Here is a 25,645-nt window from a genome sequence, read left to right as displayed (position 1 = left end):
ATTTGTTTAGCTCCAGATTCAGTAAGAATAATATCGGCCCGAAACTGTGCGATTTATTATTTTTCTCATTTTTTTAAGGAAAAATGTGAATGAAATGCATAGTTTTTAACATTGCAACAAAAAATGGAAATTATTTATAGAATTAGAAAAGGTGAAATTTTAGGATATCTCTCCAAAAAGTTGTGGGGAACGTCATCAATTTATGGCATCAAGAAAAATTCCAATGCTATAACACAATTTGTGTCGATTATGGATAGTGAAGGAGGATTTAGCAGTGAAAAGACTGCCGAAACCTGAAAATGCCTCTTGAGGTGAGCAGGAGCAGCAGTGCGTAGCACATGCTTCTTGATTAGACCGGGGTTCGAGCCCGTGACCACCAAATACAGGGGATGCAGAAAGGTCAGGGAATGACCACCACATATCCCCAGAGCAATATGGCCTTAGTTGCTAATGCTCCTAAAAACCAAATAACAACAATAGCCTCTTCAGAGAGTGCACTCACTTTATTTTTTTGTTTTCTTCAGAGCGAAGTTTAAGTGAACTAGTGTCTGACCCAATGTTGTGTGAAAAAGCATTGGATTTTAATCAGAAATTAAGAGGTAATGAAGATTTTAAGGCAAGCACAGGTTAGCTGAAAAACTTTAAACTGAGACATGGTATACGTGAACTAGATGTTCAAGGGGAGAAACTTTCTGCAGATGAATCGGCAGCAGTGTCCTTTGAATTGTAAGTTTGCTTCAGTTATAGCAAATTATGAGAAAGAAAATGTTTATGATGTTGATGAGATGGGCTTATTATGGAAATAATTATCGAGAAAAACCCTAGCCACTAAAAGAGAAATGCCCGCACCAGGTTTTAAGATGAGAAAAGTGTGAGTTTCAATTGCTATGTGTGCACATATTTGCAGATATGTGTGCACACATCTGCAAATGCCACTGGGATTCACAGATTGTCTGTGCTTGTTATCGGTAAGTCGAAAAAACCAAGAGCATTTAAAAATATTTAATTTTCCTGTTTTGTATAAAAATCATAATGCCTGGATGGATGTTTCTGTTTTCTGAGATTGGTTTATAATTTTTTAAAATTTAAATAATCTTATTTAATTTAATTGTAAGGTAAGATTAAATAAATTTAATTTTATTTATTAAATCTTACCGGAAAAATTATCCCGAAAATTTGGCTATCCGGAAGAGGTCTGACCTCAATTATTCCAGATAACTGTCGCTCTACTGTACTTTATTTTTGAAGCAATAATGTCCTCTGCATCTATCTATATATAAATACAGTCCATTCCGGTTATTTGGGACACATCAGGACTAGTGCATTTTGGCCGATTAAGCGGCTGCCCCAATTATCCGAAGTTTCACGTAAATAGTTAAAAATACAATGTAACCCCCTCCCCCTTTTTGCAATTGGTTCGCTGTACAATCAAATCCAATTTATGACGAACTCAACATGTAAAGTACCGTTCACTATACGATGTGTAGTAAGCGCCGGTTATTGTGATCACGTTTGTGAATTGAATTTTAATTCTATTAAACAGCGATTCTAATTAGCGAAAATAGGAGTAATATCCACAGGCTATAAAAGCAAAGATATATTAAGCACAAATTTACCCTTTATTACCTTACCAATTAAAAAATTGAATGATACGTGAAAATCGGAAGAATATACGCGATAATCGGAATAATTAATACGTACTGTAATATGTACATACGAACTAGCTGATATTTCTGTTCACTGGCATTTGTGGGCGGGGAGGGGTTAAAATTTAAAACAGTAAAAAGATAAGCAATCAATAACAAAGAACACGGCACCCACAAATTGCAAGTAATACAATACGAGCAAGTGAGAACGGAGTAACGAGTTACAAAGCTTTAAAAATAGGAATGAAGAGAAGATCTGAAAATTAATTTGTTTTATATGATTGAAGATTTCATGGAAGAGTAAACACATTTCATCATAATAACCCACAGAATTCCAGCTGTCGGTATTATCACAAATTCAATAAGATCGAGTTTACTGTCCGTTTATGATAGATTTCACTAACAGAAAAGCCCAATAAACAGGTGACTGCTAATTGTTTTATGGTTGTGACCTCCAGAATTTCGACCGAACCACGTGGTACTGCCGGAGACAATCGTAGGGTAATCTCCTGTGCTGCCCGATTAAATGGCATGCTGTCCAATTAAGCGAAGTAAACCCTGGCTATTTTCTCGACTGGTTTCGGTTTTTTAAGATTTGCCCCAAATAAACGGCTGCCCCAATTAACTGGTGACCTAAATAACCGGAATCCACTATAATTCATTTTAATCAGCTTAGGAATCAGAACCCTAGAAATTACTTCTGTTTTAGCCTTGTAAAATTTATAAACAATTGGACTGTTTATAAATTTTACAACAATGAAACAGTTTATAACACTTGAAACAATTGTTATAAACTGTTGTAATGTTTATAACAATTGTTTAGAGCAAAATTCATTTAAAAATAGTAAATGTAAATTAGAATAATAAAAAACATAAATACTTAATTTATTTAAATTTTAAATACTGTACACATTGATTATCACATTTAAAAACATCAATTTTGATTATAATGAAGAGTTTGAAATTTCTCCAAAACAATTCTGAGAACAATATAACTGGCTCATTAGTGACTGCTGAGAACTCGAACCAAACAGAAACTGAATTTTGCAAGAGCTGGAATGAAAAAAATTGAATAGGAAAAGGATGGTTGCAGAATAGATGTGCAAAAATTTGCTTTCACCCAGAGTGAGCGAGTGGTTGAATGATTATTTTACATACTATCTAGAAATCTGAAATGTGTCATATTTATGTTTTAATCACAGTTTGTAATAAAATAACTGCATATAGTGCTTTTATCATTTTTTAAAGTTGTAATTTTGTTGTTTGTTTATTAGGAATTTAATATTCAGCACTTAAATTCAATACTAGACCTGATTGCTGCTGATTATGGCATAGAAATAGCAGGTGTAAATACAGCTTATTTATATTTTGGAATGTGGAAAACAACATTTGCTTGGCACACAGAAGACATGGATTTATATAGCATCAACTATTTGCATTTTGGTGCCCCAAAGTCATGGTATGCAATTCCACCAGAGCATGGTAAACGTCTTGAAAGATTAGCTACCGGTAAGTGAATCTAAATGAAAAATAAATTGTGTCAGTAAAAAGTGCACATAAATGAAATTAAATTGTATACAAAAGAAAAAATAAAATAATAATAAGGCAACTGTTATATCAAAAATCAGAAATAGTTCTCTTATTTTTTGTTCACCCTTGATTGATCTTAAATTTTTTCCAGTAATTATGGAATGATATTATATGAAGTGATATGTATAAAATATATTTTCATTATTATTTCCACATTAGGCTAATACTTACTTACTTATTACTTTATTCAAATAAATGCTAATGATATCTTAACTATTTAAAATGAGAACAGTTAAGCTGTGACCTCTTGTTTAAGCACTCTTGAATTTTAACTTGTTGATTAAAGCTTTATAATAATTTGAATTTCTTGGCTGTTTAGCAAATAATACAGTATATTGGGTTCTCCACTTATCAATCATTTGAAAAGACCTTGGCAGAATAAGGAACATAAGAATAAGGAACTTGGCAGAATAAGGGAAATGCCTTAAGTGATCCATTTATTGACAAGACTATCATGAACATTACAGTAAAATTATTCTTTTTGCCGAGACTGTTTTAATCTTGTAGACTGGTGTTGTATCAATAAAATGTACACATAAATGAAATGAAGATGTATACAAAATTAAAATAAACAAAAAAAAAAAAAACATACTGTTCAGACTAAGTTCCTTATTCTGTGAAATTTCTTGATTTTTTTTTTTTTTTTTTTTTTTTTTGTTGAATAACCAGTGGACATTTTCCCTTCCCTATCTTCAGGAAACATTCCAATAATATATGCATACTTTTTTTTTTTTTTAAAGAGTTGTGTTCAAACTGGAAATATGTCCAGAAATGGGAACTGCTCAAGTTGTTATTACACACCCTGTGAATCAAGGCAAGCATTCATTTTGTTGAATGATTTTTGAGTTGCTTGGTTGATTAGTTTGTAATTAGTTAGCATTAGTTTGTAATCAGTCATTTAATAGGGTAATCAGTCATTTAATAGGCATTCATATTGGAGATGTAATATTCTAGTTTCATTTCAAACTTTAAAGGCATTTTAACTGGTAGCTTTGGTGTCCATTTGTAATATGGTTCTAATCATGACAATTCTTTCCACATGTCACAATCTGAGGCAAAAGCATAGTTTTTCCCATTGTTCACAAAAACTTTTATTCTCAAATACACAATCTGCCTAATATACACTTAATGAGAGTTGCACTTAATTTAGTTATTTTGTGTGCGTGCGCGTGTGTGTGCGCGTGTGTGTGTGTGCGCGTGTGTGTGCGCGTGTGTGTGTGTGCGCGATGTTAGATTACACGTATTAGTATTGGCAAAGAATAGTGAATAACTGATAGATGTACCATAATTAAATTTATGCAGTACACTTAAAATTTACATTAGATTGTGAAAAAATATATATATATAGTTATCGTCGCATACCTACAATCTGGGTAACTTTTTCGGAGATAAACTTAAGTTGTTTCTGTGATAATTAATATGCAGTATGTCATTATCAATATATTAATAGGGCCTAAATGTTAAGTACTAGTATAAGGTTTTAATTTAAAAAAAAAAAATATATATATATATATATTATAAAATGTATGCATAGCGCACATTGATTATTGTTGACCCTACAGAGAATGAATCATAAATCCAAAGTTAAAAATCAAAAGCCTAATGAAAAGGTATTAAGTTGACTTACTATGTCCAAGCCAAAAACCCTGTGTAGTCCTCACTATAGACAAAAAAAAGATCTATAGTGAGGTCCACACATGCAGAAAGGTGTGGTTTCTCTCATCTCACACGAATAAAGCAATTTGTACATTTCTTAAATGTTATGGCAATGTGTGAAAATCTGAAAATAGATCTTCAACCCAGTGTACCATGCATCCATCCATTGAAGTCATTACTCCTAGATATCTTGAAGAATGTTGCATGCAGATTTATTTTACAAACACGTTTCAATTCTTCCACTTCCATTTTGGAAATTGATTACCATATCAGACTAAATCAGATGGATGATTCTGATTTAGTCATGAGCATTTCTACTTCTGAGGCTATGGTGGATCCAAAAAAAAACAAGAAAAAAAACAGGAGAATATTCTGTTCTTTTGCTCAGTGAGCGAGTACTTAATTAGCATTAGTAGAGGCATATTGATGCAAGAAAGCAAGCTTATACAGCATCAGCCAAAAAACACGCACACACTTCCCATTTCACCTATCCATTCACTTCAAAATTGGTGCACAAGTTCCCATTGAATAATGATGTTCTTATTAAGTGCTGTGGTAGCACAAATTTTATCAATTGGCAGTGCATCATTTTCAAATATGAAATTTTTTTGGGATAAGATTCTAGTACTGCTTGACATCATTAAGAAATAGATGATTTGCAGCATCAATTTGGTTAGTTTCAGCATGAGAGCCTAGCAGATGCAATTATGAGAAAACTGATGTACAGTGTTCCTTGGTTGGGAAAAATAGCATTTGTAACAAGCCCACAAGGAAGCTTGAAATATAACAAATTATCCCAAGTCATTTTTGGCATTTAAAAATTCTTCATGGGAGTGGTGAGTGTGGGAGAACATACACCGATGAGCCAAAACATTATGACCAGCAAGTTGTTATGCAAATCGAAGCAACTGCAGGTGAACTACGGAACAGGTCGGGACATGGTATAAAAAACACCTGATACCAAGCTCCATTAATCAGTGTTGCTCTTGTTCTTCAGATGGGAAAAGCAGTGGACTTGAGCGAGTTTGACAAAGGCCAAATTGTAATGGCCAGACGACTGGGTCAGAGCATATCTGAAACAGCACGGCTGGTGGGGTGCTCACAGTCAGCTGTGGTTAGTACCTACCGAAAGTGGTCCGAGGAGGTGAAACCCATGAATCGCTGGCAAGGTGTTGGACGACCATGGTTCATTGATGCTCGAGGTGAGTGAAGGCTCTTCCGGATGGTACGTGGCAACAGAAGAGTGACTGTAGGGCAACTAGCTGGTAATTGGGATGCTGGTGACAGGAGTAATGTGTCACAACACCCTGTACATCAAAATCCCTTGCTGAAAATGGGGCTGCGTAGCTGCAGGCTGCTCTGAGTGCCCATGCTAAACACAATTCACTGGCGACAGCACACACAATGGGCACACGAGCATTAAAACTGGACTTTGTGTGATTGGAAGAAGGTTGTCTGGTCTGATGAATCACGTTTCCTGTTTGCACCATTGGATGGCTGGGTATGCGTGCGTCATTTACCTGGGGAAGCGATGGTGCCTGGAAGCACCGTGGGATGAAAACAAGCCAGTGGCAGTGGTGTCATGCTTTGGGCGATGTTCTGCTGGGATACCCTGGGTCCAGTCATCCATGTGCCGGGCACTCTGACATCTACCCCCTACCTAAACATCATTGCCGACCAGGTACACCCTTTCATGACAACGGTCTTCCCCCTCTGGCGGTGCTGTCTTTCAGCAGGATAATGTGCCATGCCGCACTGCCCAGATTGTTTGAGACTGGTTCGCGGAACATGAGGAAGACTTCCAGGTATTGCCCTGGCCTCCAAATTCCACAGGACATCAATCTCATCGAGCATCTGTGGTTTGTGTTGGAACAGCAACTCCATTCTGTGGTATGAACCGCGGACCTTACAGGAGTTAAAGAATCTGCTGCCTATATGTTGGTACCAGATACCCCAAGACACATTTAGAAATCTTGTAGTGTCCGTGCCTCGCTGAGTACGAGCTGTTTTGGCTGCACATGGAGAATATCATATCATATTAGGTAGGTGGTCATAATGTTTTGGCTCATCGGTGTATAACTAGGTTAAAAAAAAAAAAATTGAATTCCATTGTCCTTCCAGTGAAGCTTTGATAATGCTCTTGACTGCTAAGTGTGAACTGCAGAGTGCCATTGTTATGATTTGACTCAACATTTCTGAAGAGTACAAAGTCTGCAACGATACTTACTATTCTTGAAGCAACCAAAATCAGATGATGTCTAATAGAATATTCAGACAGAAAAAGTTAGGTTAAGCTAATGTTTAAAAGCATGTTGCACAGATAAAGAATCCTGTGGCTGTATTTTAATATGAAATGTGTGTTTTGCCAGTGAAATTTAATTTATAGTGCACTGTGTACTTTAAAAAAAAAAAAAAATTCCTGCTTTTTTTCTGAAAAATTTTCTGCTATCCCTTGTTTTTTAGGATGTACTCCTTTCTTTTTCTTTTCTTTTTATATATATATATATATATATATATATATCTGATTTTTGTGTGTAGGCTTTGTGCAGTATGATTAATTATTCATATACCATGTGAAATTATTAATACATTTTATTAATCTAATTGCCTAAATCATTATACATTTAAGGTGAACACAGGAGGAGGCATCTGTGATGGGCATCTTACTGATACCCATCACAGACCATGCTGTTATGAGAATAAAAATAAAGGGTTACAAATTTGAATTATATTACAATAATTATTAATTGTGAATTTTAAGTCTAAAGTATTAAGGTTAAATTACCGTTTCAACAGAAAACAGTATTAAATTAAGTAAATACAAAAATACATAAGGATTAAAATTCTGTCCTTACTCCCACTTAGTGGGAATTCTTAGTCCCACTTTTTTCCTCTTCTTTGTTAATGCTTTTCTTCCACTGGCTGGAAATCCTATTCATAGTTTTGCTAAAAGACCTGGGGGTAATTGTGCTGTCAGATGTGAAGTTTTCTGAGTAATGCAGACAGCCTGCTAGGACAGCTCATGAGGTTTTGTCAATAATATACAGGAATAAGGTGATTATCCCATTATATAAGGCACTAGTCAGGTGATATCTTGAGTACTGCATATTTCAAAGCCTTATTTTAGGAAGGATGTGGAGCTGCTGGAATGAGTACAGAGAAGGGCAACAAGATTGGTGAGTGGAACAAAGGGGTGTTCTTACCAAGAAAGGCTTCAGTTCTGCAAATTGCAGCACCTGCAAGGTGTTCTGATTGGGGTGTTTAAGGCTTTGAATGGATTGAGCAAATTCAGTGCTGATGGGATTCTTCCTCTTGCTCAGACCACACATGAGAGGCCAGAAATTTAAATTGAGGAAGTATGGTTGCCTTTAGCCAGCGTGTTGTTGATTGATGGAACAAACTTCCCTCTGTTGTTGTGGAATTTGATAGTTGAAATAAATTCAAGGAAGAACTAGACAAACTATTGGAGGGAATGAATAGGTGAAATGGGAGGTGGTGTTTTTTTTTTTTTTTCCCTGCTGATGTTGTATAGACTTGCTTTTTTGCATCATTTGCCACTGCTAATGCTTATGATAGCATACTACACTCCTCCTTCCAGTTTGATGATCCGTATAATTCTCCAATGAGGCAAAGAAAACTTAGTTAATTGCTCTAGAACTGAGTCCTGTATGTCTTTTTTTTTTTTTTTTTTTTTGAAAAAGGAGTCTACTGCTTTGTTGCAAAAATGACCTTATTTTATAAGTATCCATTGCTCCTTGATGTCATTAAACAAAAAAATTTTAAAATAAAGTAGAAAAAAAAAAGGTATTAAAGTAGAAAGGTAAAAAATAGATAAAGAAAAAAATAAAATAAAAAGTAATATCATGCAGTGACATGATAAAAAAAAATTTTGTTAATTTTGTTTTGTTTTGTTTTGTTAATTTTGTTTTGTTTTGTTAATTTTGTTTTGTTTTGCAAACACCTTGGGAGGTGCAAAACAAAATTTTGTTTTGTTAATTTCAGAACCTACCAGAAGCTATTATGAAGGAAAGAATTGGTTAGGGAGCCGTAGCCTAGTGGTCAGGCACACGGTTGCATAAGTACACGTGTCTTGAGTGACCAGGGTTCAAGCCCGTGACTGCTGAATACGGTGCTGTTTCTTGTATTCTGTCATCTTGTGAACTCCCCTGACCGTTTGGTTGTCCCGAAGTATAAACAGAAAATTTAATTTAATTTAATTTAATTGCACAGGGAAGCCTGAAAAATAAAAAAACAAATTATCCCAAGTCATGCTTGATATTTTTACAATTTCTTAAAAATGCTGAGTGTCTTGACAGCAGGGCCATTGAGAAAAACAAAACTGACTCATTTTTCTGAAGAGGGCAAATATCTACAACAATATCTTTTCTTGAAGCAGTCATAATCAGTTGTCTGACAAACAATACCTAATACCAACAGAAAAATTCTAGATAAGCTAATGTTTGACAGCATACTGTACTGGCAAACAATCCTGTGGCTCTATTTTAATGTAAAATTCATACACTGTTAGTGAAATTTAATTTCAAGTCCAAGCCTGCACTTTTAAAAACCAAAAATTTCTTATCTTCTTCCAGCTTTTCAAAAGTAAAAAGTTAACAGCAGTGATATTTCAGCCATTTCATGCTGGCTTTGGCTGGTGCTGAGTTGTGCACCGTCCTGCTGAAAGACTCAGTCACCTGTGTATATGGGTATAAGTCACTGCTCAAAGAGTGCAATTTCCATTTTAGATTGGTATTTTTTTGCCTATAGCATCAAAGACATGCAGTTGTCTGGCACCATTCCTTGATGTACCCTTCCACCACTACCTTCACAGTGAAATTAACTGGATGCTTTGTTGTCTTCTGGTAACAAGGCTTGGTCGTATTTAACTTTATCAATGCCAAAATGGAAATATGATTTCTCATCACTCAAAACCATTTTGCCCAAGATTTGCTCAGTTTAATCGTGTTTTTTTTTTTTTTTTTTTTTAATTATTGAGAAGGGATGTGTCTACTTTTTCTCACTGTCAACCATTTTTGTATAATTTAAAAAAAAAATTTCTGTCAGTCACTTTCACTACAAGCATTTCTGAAATTTATTTTATATTTTTAGAAGTTATGCAATTTTATACAGCCATTTGACAAATTGACATTCTTGAGGTATTGTTGTATGTTTTTGAATCATTCTTGGAGCAGTGTTGGTGCTGATAATATAATGGTTTTGCAGCTGTTGCATACTTTCTTAACACCAATTCCAGTTTTAGGAAAGTGCATATCCTCCAAGTTTTTTTGCTCTTTCTTCATACAGTGGCATTACTCATGAAGTGTAACTGATTTGTATGCTTAGGTGGACAACCAGTCCTTTTAATTTCCTTTGGAGTCATTTTACAAGGATCAGTTCGTGGGTTCGAATCCTGCCTTGGGTTTGGATCAGAGTAGAAAATGCAAAAACCTTGGGAGGTGCAATGTGGCCACAGAAGCCAATGCGCCAACAATTAACAAAAAAAAAACAAAAAAAAACACAAGGATCAGTCGATAACTGATGCCTCTTGGTTTCTGGGATAGATGGTAAAAAAAAATTCCTGAATAATCGATTTCCCGGTTGATCTAAAAATACAGTGTCCCAAGATACGTTTCAGGACTTCTTAAGTCAGTCAAGTTTTACGTAACTCAGGAATGACTAATAAAATATTGCTGGTATATCCCTGATATGCCAAAATTACAAAAACCACATAATATCCTCAGAAGAATGAAGAAAAATAGTTATATATTTTTAATTAGTTCAATTAAAAACTTTATCTGGGGACAGCGGCGAAGAAACCGGAGTGGCACATAAGAAAATATAAAAGGAAGAAAAAATGCATGTTATTGTGCTGTAAAAACTGATATGTATTTTGTAGCATTGATTATTATAGTTGACGTCGTTGGTGCCGATCGCTTCACCGTTTCTCATTTTCTGTCTTTCTCCTTTATTGTGTTCACTGTTGCCACTAGCAAATCTGAATTCCACGCAATACTTGTTAACATTTGACCATTTTCATACATCCTTATTATTTTAATTTTCTGATCCAATTCAATCGCTTTCCTTTTCTTGATGGATTTACTAGTACCGCTGTCACTTAGTCAGCACCATGATAACAGGCGAAATGAAATTTTCTGTAAAGAACTTCACAGGGTTAAGGCGAAAACTCACTATTATCACCCCATGCGAGCTCACATTTTACTAAAGCACATTTCTGGAGGTTGCTGCCATAAAACAATAAAAACAGTTTACGCTTTCCAGGTTACGGGACTTTTCTGTTAGTGCAATTCATTATAAATTGGTAGTAAACTCGACCTTATTGCATTTGCGATAATACTGATAGCTAATTCTGTGGGTTTTTAAATCTAATAGCTTCCCTTTACTTTTTACAGTGTCACATATGTGTTGGTCGCCAACATTATAATGGTTCATTTTGAGATTTAACAGATGCACTTGAAATTATTCAAACTTTTGAATAAATATAAGCACAACTCTTGAATTTGCCCATCATTTTCGTGATTTCTAAACAAAAAAAAAAAAAAAAAAAAAGTTACTATTAAAAAAAAAATTCTGACGTCCCTGACATAAATAATGAAACAAAATTTGTCCTTTTACAGTGCGTCGGAACACAACAATTGATGCAACTCACTAAAACAAATAAACATTTGTTTAGTTTGTTTTAGTGAATCACATGGAAAGATAATAGGTACACTAATCTCCCAATGACTACTACTAACGCCGCTTATTTATGACTTGCAAAACATCTGTTTATACCTGTTCTAGTTATTACTTGACTTTTATGATTTCTGGTCGTTTTTTTTTTTTTTTTTTTTTTTTAGTTTTTTTAAATTTGGAGTCTTGAAGTGTCCCAGTAAATCGGGAGTCTGCTGTATTACAGATTTGAACTTATGAACATTTCAAACTGATATCCATTTTTGCCAGCAAACAGAGATAGAGTTCCCTTTGAAGTTAGGGGGAAAACTCAGCTGTCCATATTCATGAAAAACAGGAACGTATACGAAAAAGACACTTGTTATAAGTATTATTCACATACTTGCATATTTTAAAGGAGGAATCACTGATATTTGTGATCAGCAAAGGAGCAGCTGATCCAAGTCTGTGTGCATTCAAGAAAACATTAAGGTTTTGAATGAAATTATTCAAAAAGACAGGACAATAGCTACATATGCAATGACACAAGTTTTGTGGTGTTCAAAAATAAGTGCATTAACCATTTTAGATACATTACATTATAGAAAAATATTCTGCAAATGGGTACCCAAGCTCTTGAACTTGAGAAATTAAAAAAATCTTCAGGGAGGAGATCTGCCAAGACCTGTTACAGAAGTGCTATAATTTTCACGGTGATATTTGTTTAAAGGCCCGATAACAGGTGATGAGACCTAAATCTTTCATTATGACCCTTATTCTAAATGCCGGTGCATCTTTCATCTCCAGTTATTACCAAACATTTGATAAGGTTATTATGACTATAAAACAAAAAAGAAAATCTCTAACAAGATACCAAATCATATTACACCCTAACAATTCTGGCTATGCCCTGCCCATACCACTCAGATGAAAATTGCAGACCTAGGGTGGAGAGTTTTGTATCATCCTGCATGTAGCTTGGACTTAGCTCTGTTGGCCATCCCATCTGAGGACCTGGAACCAATGACATCTTATATTGTATGCAAGATGCCATTGGTTCCAGGTCACTCAGATGAGAGATGTACTGTGTACAAGTTGGCATCAGCAGTTGTGTGAGCTGTGTACTCTGGGAGTAGAATCACATGGCAAGGATTAAGAACTGTGTTTTGCTGGGACCTGCTGATCAAAAGCAATTTTGTTATACCGCTTTTGCTCCCTGAAAAAAAAAAAAAAGAGTATCAGTCCCGAATTGCCCTCCTACTAGAGTGTATTCTGCAGTATATCTGTATTCAAAAAAATGTTATTTTGAATTACTTCAAAATTCCATAATACTGATTGACATAATACTAAAATTTTCTCAGTAGGTGTTTAGTGTGTGTATTTGTCCAGGTATTTGCATAATTTTACATAATTTTTGCATAATTTTACAGGAATGATAACATTTTTAAATGTATAAGGTATAGTGACATACCTAAAAACATTTTTACATTTTGCATTTTCTTTTGCTTGTTAGTTCTACTTGTTGAAGTAATTTTAAATATAAATCATCATCATCATCAGCCATTTTCAATCCACTGCAGGATGAAGGCCTCTCCAGCAACTTTCCAGTTCCTTCTGTTTTGAGCACTGGCCATCCATTTACTACTCAAAAACTCATGAATTTCATCTGTCCATCTCCGTCTTTGTCTTCCAGGTTTTCTTCTAGCTCCTCTTGGGTACCATTCTGTTATTTTCTTAGTCCATCTGTCATCATGTCTTCTAGCTATGTGTCCTGCCCATGACCATTTTAGTTCTTTAGTTTTGATAAGAATGTCCTTTACTTGAGTTTGCTGCCTAATCCACGTGTTTCTCTTCTTATCTAACAGTCTGATTCCCAATATAATTCGTTCCATTCTTCGCTGTGTAGTTCTTAGCTTCTCTTCCATTCTTTTGGTGAGTGCCCAAGTTTCACTTCCATAAGTCATGGTGGGGAGTATACATTCATTCATTATTTTACGTTTCAGACAAACTGGGATATTGCTCTTCAGTATGTGACTATATTTCCTGAATGCTATCCATCCAAAATTTATTCTTCTCTTGACTTCCAGCCATTTATCATTATTACAGCTAATAACTTGTCCCAGATAAGTATATGACTCCACCTTTTCAATTACTGCTCCTTCAATCATTATTTCCCTTTCCGTGGCATACTTGTTCATCATTACTTTTGTTTTAGCCATATTCATCTTTAGTCCAAAATCCTTACTAACTGTGCATAACTGATTAAGATTTTCCTCTAATTCTTTGGGATCGTGGCTTATGACCACAATGTCATCTGCAAATCGTAAATGGTTTAAGTACTCTCCGTTCACATTGACTCCTTTCTGCGACCAGTCTAATCTTCTGAAAGCTTCCTCAAGGGCAGCAGTAAACAGCTTCGGAGATATTGTGTCTCCTTGACGAACTCCTTTCTCGATTTTAAATTTCCTACTGTCTTTGTCTAGTCTAATAAAGGATGTAGCACTCTCATATATTTTCTTCAAAATCATAATATATGGAGTATCTATGCCTTGTCTTTCCAGTGCCCCAAACATTGCCTTATGCTGTATGGAGTCAAATGCCTTTTCATAATCCACAAATGCCAGGCATAATGGTGTTTTATATTCATTTGCTTTTTCCATTAGCTGTGATATTACGTGAAGGTGATCCATAGTTGAGAATCCTGTCCTAAAGCCAGCTTGCTCTTTCGGTTGATTCTCATCAAGTATTCTTTCTAATCTGTTAGTAATGTGAACAACTTGTAGATATGGGATAACAAGCTAATTGGTCTATAATTTCCAATTTCTGATTTATCTCCTTTCTTATGCAGCAAAACTATGATTGCATTATTCCACTGCTTAGGCGTCACACCTTTTCTAATGCACTTTGTGAAGAGCCTTGCCAGTTTTTGTGTTATGTCTCTTCCTCCCAATTTTAACAACTCTACAGTAACTTCATCTTCCCCCGGGGCTTTCCGATTCTTCATTTTCTTCAATGCATGTTCTACCTCATCAGGAAGAATATCGGGTATGTTGTATGTGTTGCTACTTTGCAATCCATCTTCCCCACTGCTGGTATCATTCCCTCGCTCCTTGTATAATTCTCTATAGTAGTCTTCTGCTATTTGAATTATGCCTTCTCTGCTGTTTATAAGTACACCATCGCTATTCTTCAGTTTCAGTATCATTTGTCTTTCTGTATTACTGCTCATGGCTGCTGATTTCAGTCCTTTGTTTTCCCTTAATGCTTGTTCTACTTTTCTTGTGTTAAATCTTCTTATGTCCTCTCTGAGTCTCTTTCTAATGGCTTTGCATAACTCAGTATACTCAATTTTCTCCCTGTCAGTGTTTTTCTTGCTCTTCATTTGTTGTCTTTGGTTCATCATGATGAGTGTTTCTTAACTAATTTTTCTTCTTTGGATTTCTGTTTCCCTATAGGTTTCTTGGGCTTTATCACTTTCAGAAAGTTGTAATATTCCTCGTCGATATCTTGGTCCTGAGCAGTCTGCAGAAGCTCAAACTTGTTCTTAAGTTCCAGTACACACTGCTTTTTCTCCTCCTCTGTTATCTCAAAGACCTTTGTATTAATTACTCGAGTCAGTTTTTTCCTTTCCTTTCCTACATCTATATCAAGTGTACATCTTACCATTCTGTGATCACTTCCAACATTTACCTTATTCAGGACGGTAACATCATTCACAATATATCTTCTGTTAGTGAGGATGAAGTCGATTTCATTAGTTGTTAATCCATTTGGACTCTTCCATGTCCACTTTCTGTTCACCCTTTTCTTGAAAAAAGTGTTCATTACTGACATTCCTTGAGATTCTGCAAATTCCACAAGTCTTTCACCTCTTTTATTTCTTTCACCAATTCCAAAATTTCCTATAGTTCCTCTTTCTGCGCTGTTTTGCCTTTTTCCAACCTTAGCATTGAAGTCCCCCATAATAATAGTGTAGTGGGTTTTCTGCTCATCTAGAAGACTCAATTTCAGTGTACATTTCTTCAACCTCTTCATCATCATGGCTCGATGTTGGTGCATAAATCATTATAATCTTTAGCTTGATTTTAAATCTTTAGCTTAATTTTAAATGCACCTAATTAAGCACTGTTGTCAAAATTCAGTCTCAAAGAAAAGGTTAATATTAGAAAAGTTAATACAGGAACTCCCCGATTTAACTGGAACGTGAGGGTTGTGTTCCAGGGAACGCTACATAAGTCAGAATTTCCCCCATGTTTGTGCAGCAGTCGCAACTGTGCTCGCTGAATTGATTGAATCAAAAAAGAAATGTTCGATGAACATGTAAATAGAATTATTTATTGTATTTATTCAATTTTTATCTCATGCGCAGGAAAAATTACCAAAGCGTGCAATTTTGAAAAATTTCAAAAAGAGAGGGCTAAGGTAAAGAAAGCCCACATGAGAAGCATGCAAAAGTTCGATGAAATTTACCGGTAAAAGTACTTTGTCATAACGGCATTTGTATTGTTGCTCTCTCGGTAAACAGGTGGTGGGTGTTATCGGTCTGGAGTAGAAGTTGAATCCCACGGGAGCTTGAAACCCTACCGAAGTGGAAGGGGGTAACATGCCCTTTTTTCTTTAGAATCACTAATTGAATCATGAAGAGAGTCATATTGGAAGTTCTGGTGTTCGTAAAAAATGTTCGTAACATTTTCTTCTTTTAATATCGCTGCCTGCAAGTCAGTAAGTTGTTTGTTAGATAATTCCTTCTCTTCTTCCTCTATTAACTCCTCGTCTTTGGCATCAACCTCCAACTGAAGTAGCTCTGCAACTTTACAATCTTATCTTTAACCTCTTTATATGATTTGTCTTTTTTAAGTCCTTCGAAGCCTTTTACGTGCCGTGGGCATATTTTCTTCCGTGTGCCATTTAAACAACTTTTAGTAATTTCCACCCAGGCCTTATTAATGTTTAGATGGCTTGGTAAATATTGTAAGATTTCCAAAAGTCTCTTAACGTAAAATTTTTCTCATCATCTGCAGACAATGCCTGAGCAAATGTACATAAATAGTATAATATTCGAAATAACACCTTGATTCATAGGTTGGATGAGTGAAGTTGTGTTTGGCGGTAGAAATATGACTCATGTTCGAATTGGAATTATCTTACTATATAAATACAGTAAGAGGATGTCTACGAGCATTATCTAATAGAAGTAAAATCTTGAAAGGAACATCGTTATCTTTACAATATTTATCAGCCTCGGGAATGAAGCAGCATTTAAACCTATCCTCATAGAGGGATATTGTTATCCATGCTGTCTGGTTCGATCGGAAATGCACAGGTAGGGTGACTTTATTGATGCCCTTAAATGCAAAAGGATTTCCAGAATGGTACACAAGCAGTGGTTTTAATCTGTAATCTCCCACTGAATTAGCCCCAAGCAAGAGCGTGGCCCTATCTTTTGATGCCTTGAAACCTGGCATTGTATTTTCCTCTTTGGCAATGTATGTTCGATCCGGCCTTTTTTTTCCAATGCATAGCAGTCTCGTCAATGTTAAAAATTTGCTGCATTGAATAGCCACCTTCATCAATAATTTTTTCCAACACATCACAAGATTTCTCTGCAGCTGCAGAATCAGTACTGGCGACTTCACCACATACTTTAACATTATGGAAACCAGCGCGATGCTTCAACCTGTTAAACCACCCTTTGCTTACCACAAACTTGGGGTTTGCCGTACTTCTCCTTAATATCTTTATAAATACTTGTTGCTTTTGCTTGCATAATCATTAGACTCATGAGCACTTGCTTCTGAATCTGATTTTCCATCCATATTATTAATAGCTTTTCCATCTTCAATATAGCACCTGAACGCTGTTTTGTGATCAATGTTGATCTTAAATGTGTTGATCCTTGAACATATTCTTTTATATGCGCACTGTCCTTTAAAATAGTATTCACTGTTGAAGCAATGAGATGTAATTCCCTTGCAATAGATGACAAACTTTGTCCTGCTTCGTACTTCTTAATCATTTTCATCTTCATTTCTAAATCAATTTTGTTTCATGTCCTGGCACTGCCAGCACTTGCACTTTTCGTTGGTCGCTTTCCCTTCACCGTTGTAATGAGTAAATAGGAATGAAGAGAAGATTCTGAAAATTTATTTATATTTTTTGTATGATTGAAGATTTCATTTCACCATAATAATATAAAAACTCACACAATTGCAGTTATCGGGATTATCGCAAATGCAATAAGATCGAGTTTACTACCTGTTTATAATTAGATGCATTAACAGAAAAGCTCAATAAACTGGAAAGTGCAAATTGTTTTTGTTGTTTTGTGGTAGTGACCTCCAGAAATGTGTTTTTAGAAAAATATCACAAAGGCGTTCAAATTTGATTCTTATAACGGGAACATATGATAACAATGAAAGGGTAGTGCAATTTCCATTATAAATATGACCTTTTAGAGAGATAAATAGCTTAGTTATATAGCAATTTTCAACTTCCAAGGACTTGGAACAAATTACAAAAAAAAAAAAAAAAAGTGTTATTGGGTTCACATTACGATATTTTCCCAATACCTCCATTTATTCCTACAGGATGCAAAATACATTTACACGATTTTTTTAAGTTTGCACCGGCTGGCAAAAACTTACGAATTTGCATAATTTTCGGGGAGTTCTTGTATTATATTAATTAATATTAATAAATAATCAAAGTTTAATAATTAATAAGTTAATATTAGAAAAGGTTAAATAATATTATTATTTGTATTAAATATTATTGTTGTATTTTTGTGGGTATGATTAATGTTTTTTTCCCCTCTACCCTTCAGGTTTTTTTAATGCAAGCCATCAAGAGTGTCCAGCTTTTTTGAGGCATAAAATGACATTGATTTCTCCCCAAATACTTAAACAGTATACTATTCCTTTCAACAAGGTGAATATCTGAATTTATTTATTTATTATTATTATTACGCTATTTATTTATTTTTTGATGACTACAAACATGAAAAGTATTAGGACCTGTGGTACTGGAGTACTATATGTGGATTGGAGGTTGAACAGACAGATGTCACATGTTGATAATGGACTTGAATTACATTCCTATAGATTGTAATTTTCCAGAAAGTACAATGCACATAAGGAACAACAGTAACATACAACTTTCATACAGTGGACATTAACATAGCTACCAACCCTCCTGGTTTATGACAGACTGTCTTTTTGACTCAGTTTTCATCCCTTTTATATCTCATCATTGTAACCTAGTAATATACTTTATTCTGCAGGTTTTTCAATGATGAAAGCCCAGTGATGATACCCTCTCTCTTAATTTACAAAGCAATTAAGTTAATAAAAGAAGCTTACAAGAGATAATATCATTAAAGATTTATTTTCAAATTTAATAAATGTATGGGATGACACTCCTCTTAACGGCAATAGAGTCCAAAAATGCATGCCAAATCATCCCCATCAATAAATTAGCAAATGCCACCATTGTCAATCACAAAGTGTTAAATTAAATCTAAAAGTATATAAGTAATGCTATTCCATAGCTCTATTCAGAGAGCAATTTTTTTTGAACCAGCTTGAAATGAAATTAATTGATTTTGCACGCTCGTGCACACACACACACACTCTCTCTCTCTCTCTCTCTCTCTCTCTCTCTCTCTCTCTCTCTTTCTGGTACTTCTCAGTATCATTGAACGTAGAGATATAGATATTTTGCAGTTCTGTCAATTTCAGTGAAAGAATTAGAACCTACCAGACCAATGATGAAAGAATTAAAGTGTTCGTTGGTCGTGGAACTAACAAGCGCACAAGGAAGCTTGAAATACAAAAAATTATCCTAAATCATGCTTGGCACTTTATCATTTCACCACAGTATTGGTGAGTATGAAAGAATATTCATCCAATATGAGGGAAAGTTCAGATCTTCTCTTTCTCTTGAAGCTTTCGAAATGATCTTGATTGCGAAGTCTAAACAGCAGTGCCATTGTTATAAACAAAATTTTGCCTCTACATTTCTGAAGAGGGCAAAGTCTGAAACAGTAGCTTTCTTGGTACAGTTGTAATCAGTTTATGTTGAAACTAAAAATCCAAATAGATATCCACTGAAAAATTCCAAACAAGCCTTTGGTTTGAAATCGTACCGTGCTAGTAAACAATCCTGTTCCTGTAATTTAGTGTAAAATGTTTGTTGTCTGGAAGGAATGCAGTTATACTGCAGTCACAGCATGAATTTTAAATCTTGGCTGACTAATCTGATTGGATATTTGGCACAGTAACAAAGGAACTGGATGCAAAATATAATTTTGACATCATACTTTGGTTTCAGAAAAGCTTTGATACTGTTGCACATAAAATACTGCTATGCAAATTGGAGCAGAGTAGTATTAAGGGTAAGTTACCGCTATGGATAAAGTAATGGTTGAGTGGGAGAAAACAGAAAATGGTTTTCAATGGGCACTAATCTTGGACTAATGTTATTAGTGGAGTATCCCAGGTTCAGTGCTGGACCCATTGTCATTTTCTATATTTATTAGTGATATTGATGGAGGCATATTAGGCTTAATGTCTGGGTTTGCAAATGATTTAAAGGTTGACTGGGTGGTTTAAAGTTTTGCAGGGTCACAACAATCAGGATGTGCTACTGGAACAAGATCTAAACACATTAGGCAATTGAAGTTTAATATTGACAAATGCAAGGTATTGCATATGAGTGGTGGTAGTAGTAGTAATCCCAGATTAATGTACCATGTTAGACTGGACTTTCTCTGATCATCAGTGTTATGCAGGGGGAAGCCGTTTGACTATCATTGTTACCTGAGATGCTATGTGCATTGCCTCGGTTTGGTAATTAACACACTTTAATGAGTAATGTTCCAGAAAAGGCCTGTCTACCTGGGTAGTGGTAGTTTGTCTAGTGGTACTGTAATTGGATGTTTGACCTTGTATGACCTAAAATTCCTCTTAACTCACTCCAAGATCTCCTTATATATTATAGTCAGATCTCGGAATGCCGCAAATAAATATTATGGTTCCTTTACTGTGGATCTTTTACTAAAGATAACATGCAGCAAGAGAATAGGTCGGAGGCAAAGATACTTAAACAAAACATTTATTCACTTCTAACATATAAAAAGGCAGGTTGAATACAAATTACACACTAAGCTCTCTCTCCTACAAAACAAACAGTGAAAATGATATATTTTACACCTAAGGCTGATGGTACATCCAATGTGTTATCATTCTTTATGTAGTCTTCAGTTGGAACTCTGGGATACATCACTCGTCTTTCAGTTCAATACAGCTGCATATATGTACTGTACGGACTCAATATGTAACAGTCTAAGCTTGAGGGATTACATTAATGCTAGTGGATTCACATGTGTGTTGCACTCTAATTAATAGGGTTTTTGTAAGAGTTGATACCACATCAGTAAGTGTTCCTAACGAGGAGGTATGCTTCTTATTGGACTTCATCAAGTTAAGAGAAAGTTATTGATGTCTGACACTTTCATTCATACTTTAGCTACTCTGTTATTAAGTTAGGGTGAGAATATATGGGACTTACTAGTAAAATCCTTGTTTCAGTGCTTGTACTTTTCTTTTCTACTACCTCTTCTAATAGCTTACGGCAGGAAGACTTTTGGGGACAGTGATTGGTCAGGCAAGGAAGTCCTGGGCCTTTGTCTCTCATCTGAATATATAGGTCCCCTTCTTTACAATTTTACTATGCTCCTATTGGCCAGAATGCTCACTTTAGTGGGGAACTAATTTCCAGGGGCTGGTATTTGGGGGGGGTGCAAAATACAGCCAAAAGGAACTTCATTGATAAGAAAATTAGTCATATCTGCACAGGGTGAAAGTTCCAGACATCTCAGCGGTAACCACTGGACTCAGAAGTCCTATTCTTCGTATAAGGAATTGTCTGACAACAGTCGACTCTGCAGTTATAAGATTCAGATTACACCTTAAAGTCTATCTTACTTCTTCTCTTGTGAAGATTATCTAATTTCTCTTTGTTTTACACATATTCCATTCATGAAGTTCATCAACATCCTATCAAATAAAGATATCTTGCTGTACAGTGACCAGACTAATAAAGGTGGGATAGGATTAAAATTCCTGTCCTTACCTGGTGCGGCGCCAAAGAGACTTGTGCTTGAGTGGGGGAAAAAAGAAGAAGAATGCCGATGACCATGGTGCAGAGTTTGTGCTACTTATAGTACAGTAAAGTGTAAAGTGTATTCAGTGTCAAACGACACCAGGGGTTTCCCTGGTGCCGTTTGACACTGAATACACTCCGCATTGTTTTCATTGTAGGTGTACCAGTTCAATGGGAAGGCCAGAGATTTAAAATTGTATGGATATTGTATGAGTGTAGTGTTACCTATAGTACAGTAGTGGGGAAAAGGTATGGGGTGACTTTGGCAAAGCAATAGCCTTCTAAGGCAGATGTAAGGTGAAAATTTAGCCATTTTCACAACCAACTGTTTGGCATGGGTGAACCCTGAACATCACTCAAGCTTGCCAGGTGGGACCCCCCAATTAACAAAAAAAAAAAAAAAAAAAGGGATAAATGATTAGGGTGGTGGGAGTGGAAGGAAGGAAGGGGTAAGGGGGGAATCAGGATAAATGAGAGATGGCAGGCATCCACAAAAAAAAAAAAAAAAAAAAAATCTAAGTTTAGAAAACTAAATTTAAGCTAGAAAAGATAAAGGTCTAAGAAGTGAAAACTAAGTTTAGGGTACAGATAGAGTTAACAGCTAGTCGGGGAAAAAAAAGTTATTAATGTGAATATGAAGTAAGTACTGAATTAAGTACAGTTAGGTATAAAAGAAAACAGTTAAATTCTGGTTAGACCATAATTTTGGTCCTTGAGAGTGTCACATACATTCTCTCAGATGTGCCAAGCTGTGCTTGCTACCCAGGAGTCTAAAATGCTGATGGAACTAATATTCTCGTGACACACAAGTCAAGTGGATCTAATTTAGATTTCAGTGAAGTCCACTCGGTCTGTGACATCAAAATCCTCTGCTTGCACCTTCACGATTGTGGGATTGTTAGTAAGTGGGTATAACCCCCATGTGCAAGTCCTGAAATCAGCAATTGCACAATGTGGGTGACAACCCAGGGGTGAACCAATGTAAGCAGGGGTCGAGGTGTGGCACCCACACCACATGGAAGAACGCTGCCTCTCTGTGTTTATGTTACCAGGAAATACCAGGTGGTAGATGACTCTCATCAACTGTTGCAGTAGCACCACTTTGTTTATTGGAGGCTTGAAGTGGTGGAACCCATTTTTAGTCTCCGGAGCAAAGCTTTGGTTAACCCTCTCACTACCTTCCATCATGCAGTATGATTGATGTCTTTTGAGGTAGTGATGGACGTCATAGCGAGATCCAATCTTCCTTACATTTTGAGGGTACAGCTCTATAACAGTGTTCGCAGGCCAGTCACTAGTTAGTACACTGGATTGAACCTATTGGTAACTCTCTAGGAGGCTTCCGGATCAGCTAGTAATATATATATATATAATATTGCTGTATAATCTTGCTACCTCTACTCTGCCAGAGGGTGATTGGAGGGAGCCTGAGTAGTGTGTATGTGGGGAGCATTGTCAAGGCCATGTTATGTCAAGGAGCTTTGTATATTCTTACTATGTGTATGTCATATCCAAAAATTTCATTACTTCACACAGCATGTCCCAACCACCTTTTCTTACTACTGAATACACTGTGAATCGTCAAACTAAAAGAACAAACTTATTTCTGAAAAGATCTAAAGCTCCTGAACACGTCTTTGTTCATTTCACAAATATATGTGGTCTAAGTTCTAATCTCAGTGATGTCCATTTCCACTTGCAGTCTGCCAAACCCCATGTACTTTTTTCATAGAATCTCAGTTATCAGTCGATTCAACCAGTTAGCATTAGCAGAGGCATATGACGCAAGAAAGCAAGCTTATGCAGCATCAGCCAAAACCCCCTCCCATTTCACCCCTCCATTCGTTCAAAATGCATGTCAGGCTCAGCCTTAAATTTATTAGTCTATTAGCTTCCACAACAAAAGATGGAAGTCTGTTCCACCAATCAAGTACTCGCTGGCTAAAGGCAAATTTCAGAACATCTATTCTACAACTATCTTTCCTCAGTTTGAAACAAGAGGAAGAATCCCATCAGCATTCAGCTTGCTCAACCCATTCAAGGCCTTATACACCTCAATCAGATCAACTCACAGGTGCCTACTCTCCAGGTGCTGCAATTTGCAGAACTTAAGCCTTTCTTGGTAAAAGCACCTTTTTCCCTATCACACCAATCTTGTTGCTGTTCTTTGCACTCGTTCTAGCAACTCTATATCCTTCCTAAAGTGAGGCCTCAAGACCTGTACAGAGTACTGTAGGTGTGGCCTGACCATTGCCTTGTATAACGCTATAATCACATTCCTGTCTCTGCTAGCAAAATTCCTATATATATCACTGACAAGACTCCATAACCTGCCTTGGCAGCCCGTCTGCACTGCACAACGAACTTCATATTTGACTGCACAATTACACTCAGGTGTTTTTTTAACTTTCCACTTCCCTAAGTGTAGTACCACAGAGTTGGTACATTTCTCTTCGGTTATTGCTAACCATATGTACTACTTTGCATTTGTCAATGTTAAACTTCAGTTGCCACTTCTCAGCTCATTTTCCCAACTTGTCTAGATCTAGTTGGAGTTGCATACTGTCTTTACTGTCGTTAACAAACCTGCCAACCTTCGTATCTTTTACAAACTTGGACATTAAACCCAATATGCCTTCATCAATTTCATTGATAAATATACAAAACAACAATGGGCCCAACACCGAACTTTCGGGAACTCCACTAATAACATTTATCCATGAAGAACAGTGTCCATTGATTACCACTCTCTGTCCTCTCCCACTCAACCATCCCTTTATCCATTGTAGCAACTTACCCTTAATGCCATACCTCTCCAATTTGTATAGCAGTCTTTCATGTGCAACAGTATCAAAAGCTTTCCTGAAATCTAAGTATATGATATCAAAATTATTTTTGGCATTCAGTTCCTTTGTGGTCAGACAAGATCTCCCTTTAACAAACCCATGCTGTGTCTTAACTATTACTGCAGTCTTGTCTAGGTGATCCTGCAATGCTTCTTTAATCAGTGATTCCCTGAGTCCAAGGAAGCTCTCATAATTATAGCTAAGGGTTTGCTTACTTCCTTTGCTGCCTCCTTTAATATAACTGTATAGATCCCGTCCACCACAGGTGCCTTCCTTATGTTTAACTTCAACAATTTCTCCTCCACTTGCTCTCAGTTATTACAAAATCACTAATCTCCCTGTTAGCGTTTGATAAACTTCTGGCACTCCTCTCATTGAGTAACTCCTCATGTGTGAATGTAGATGCAAAATACTCATTCAGTTTATCAACTACCTGAGCATGATCATCAATAGTCAACCCATTTATGTTAAGTGGTCCAATCTGATTCATCCCTTTCCTTCTTGGACCTTACATAAGTAAAGAACTCTTTGCTGTTTTTATTTGCATCCTTTGCCAAAGATTTCTTATAATCTGCCTTTGCCTGCCTAACCTCCTTTGTCACTTGATTACAGACTAGTTTATACCTGCCATAGGAGGCGCCTCCGTAGCCAGGTGGGAAGGAGCAGTGCATAGCACACGCTTCTTGATTAGACCGGGGTTCGAGCCCGTCACCACCAAATACGGAGGATGCGGAAAGGTCAGGGACTGATCACCGCATATCCCGGAACAATATGGCCTTAGTTGCTAATGCTCCTAAAAACCAAACAACAACAACAACAACCTGCCATAGGCTTCTGTGTCACCTGATACTTAATATGCATCCCATACATTTTTCTTCTCTGCCACAAGCCTTATTAATTCATCTGACATCCATTTAGGTCTAAACCTTGAACAGTATTTCTTAGTTGGAATGAAAAGCCTAGTAGCCTCCAAAATTAAGTCCCTGAAGAGTTCCCATTTAGAATTCAACCTTGGTAACATCATCAGTTGATTGTGTCCGAGACCACCACAGTCAAATTTACGAAAGCAAAAGCCCT

At 36.1% G+C, this 25,645-nt stretch overlaps 1 protein-coding gene across 1 annotated transcript in view; it reads left to right on the top strand.

Annotated features, from left to right (window-relative positions):
* Positions 1–25,645, top strand: part of LOC150087017 (lysine-specific demethylase 4A-like) — a 694,533-nt gene that overhangs the window by 128,770 nt on the left and 540,118 nt on the right. The window contains exons 5-6 of the mRNA XM_090372906.1: positions 2,921–3,155; positions 18,385–18,488. Coding sequence (XP_090229032.1) covers positions 2,921–3,155; positions 18,385–18,488 — 339 coding nt within the window. The remainder of the gene's footprint in view (positions 1–2,920; positions 3,156–18,384; positions 18,489–25,645) is intronic.

Source organism: Mastigoproctus giganteus, chromosome 4 (genome assembly GCF_048544385.1).
Source record: "Mastigoproctus giganteus isolate SK-2022 chromosome 4, ASM4854438v1, whole genome shotgun sequence".
Classification (NCBI taxonomy): Eukaryota; Metazoa; Arthropoda; class Arachnida; order Uropygi; family Thelyphonidae; genus Mastigoproctus; species Mastigoproctus giganteus.
This window is presented reverse-complemented; position numbering and strand designations above follow the sequence as displayed.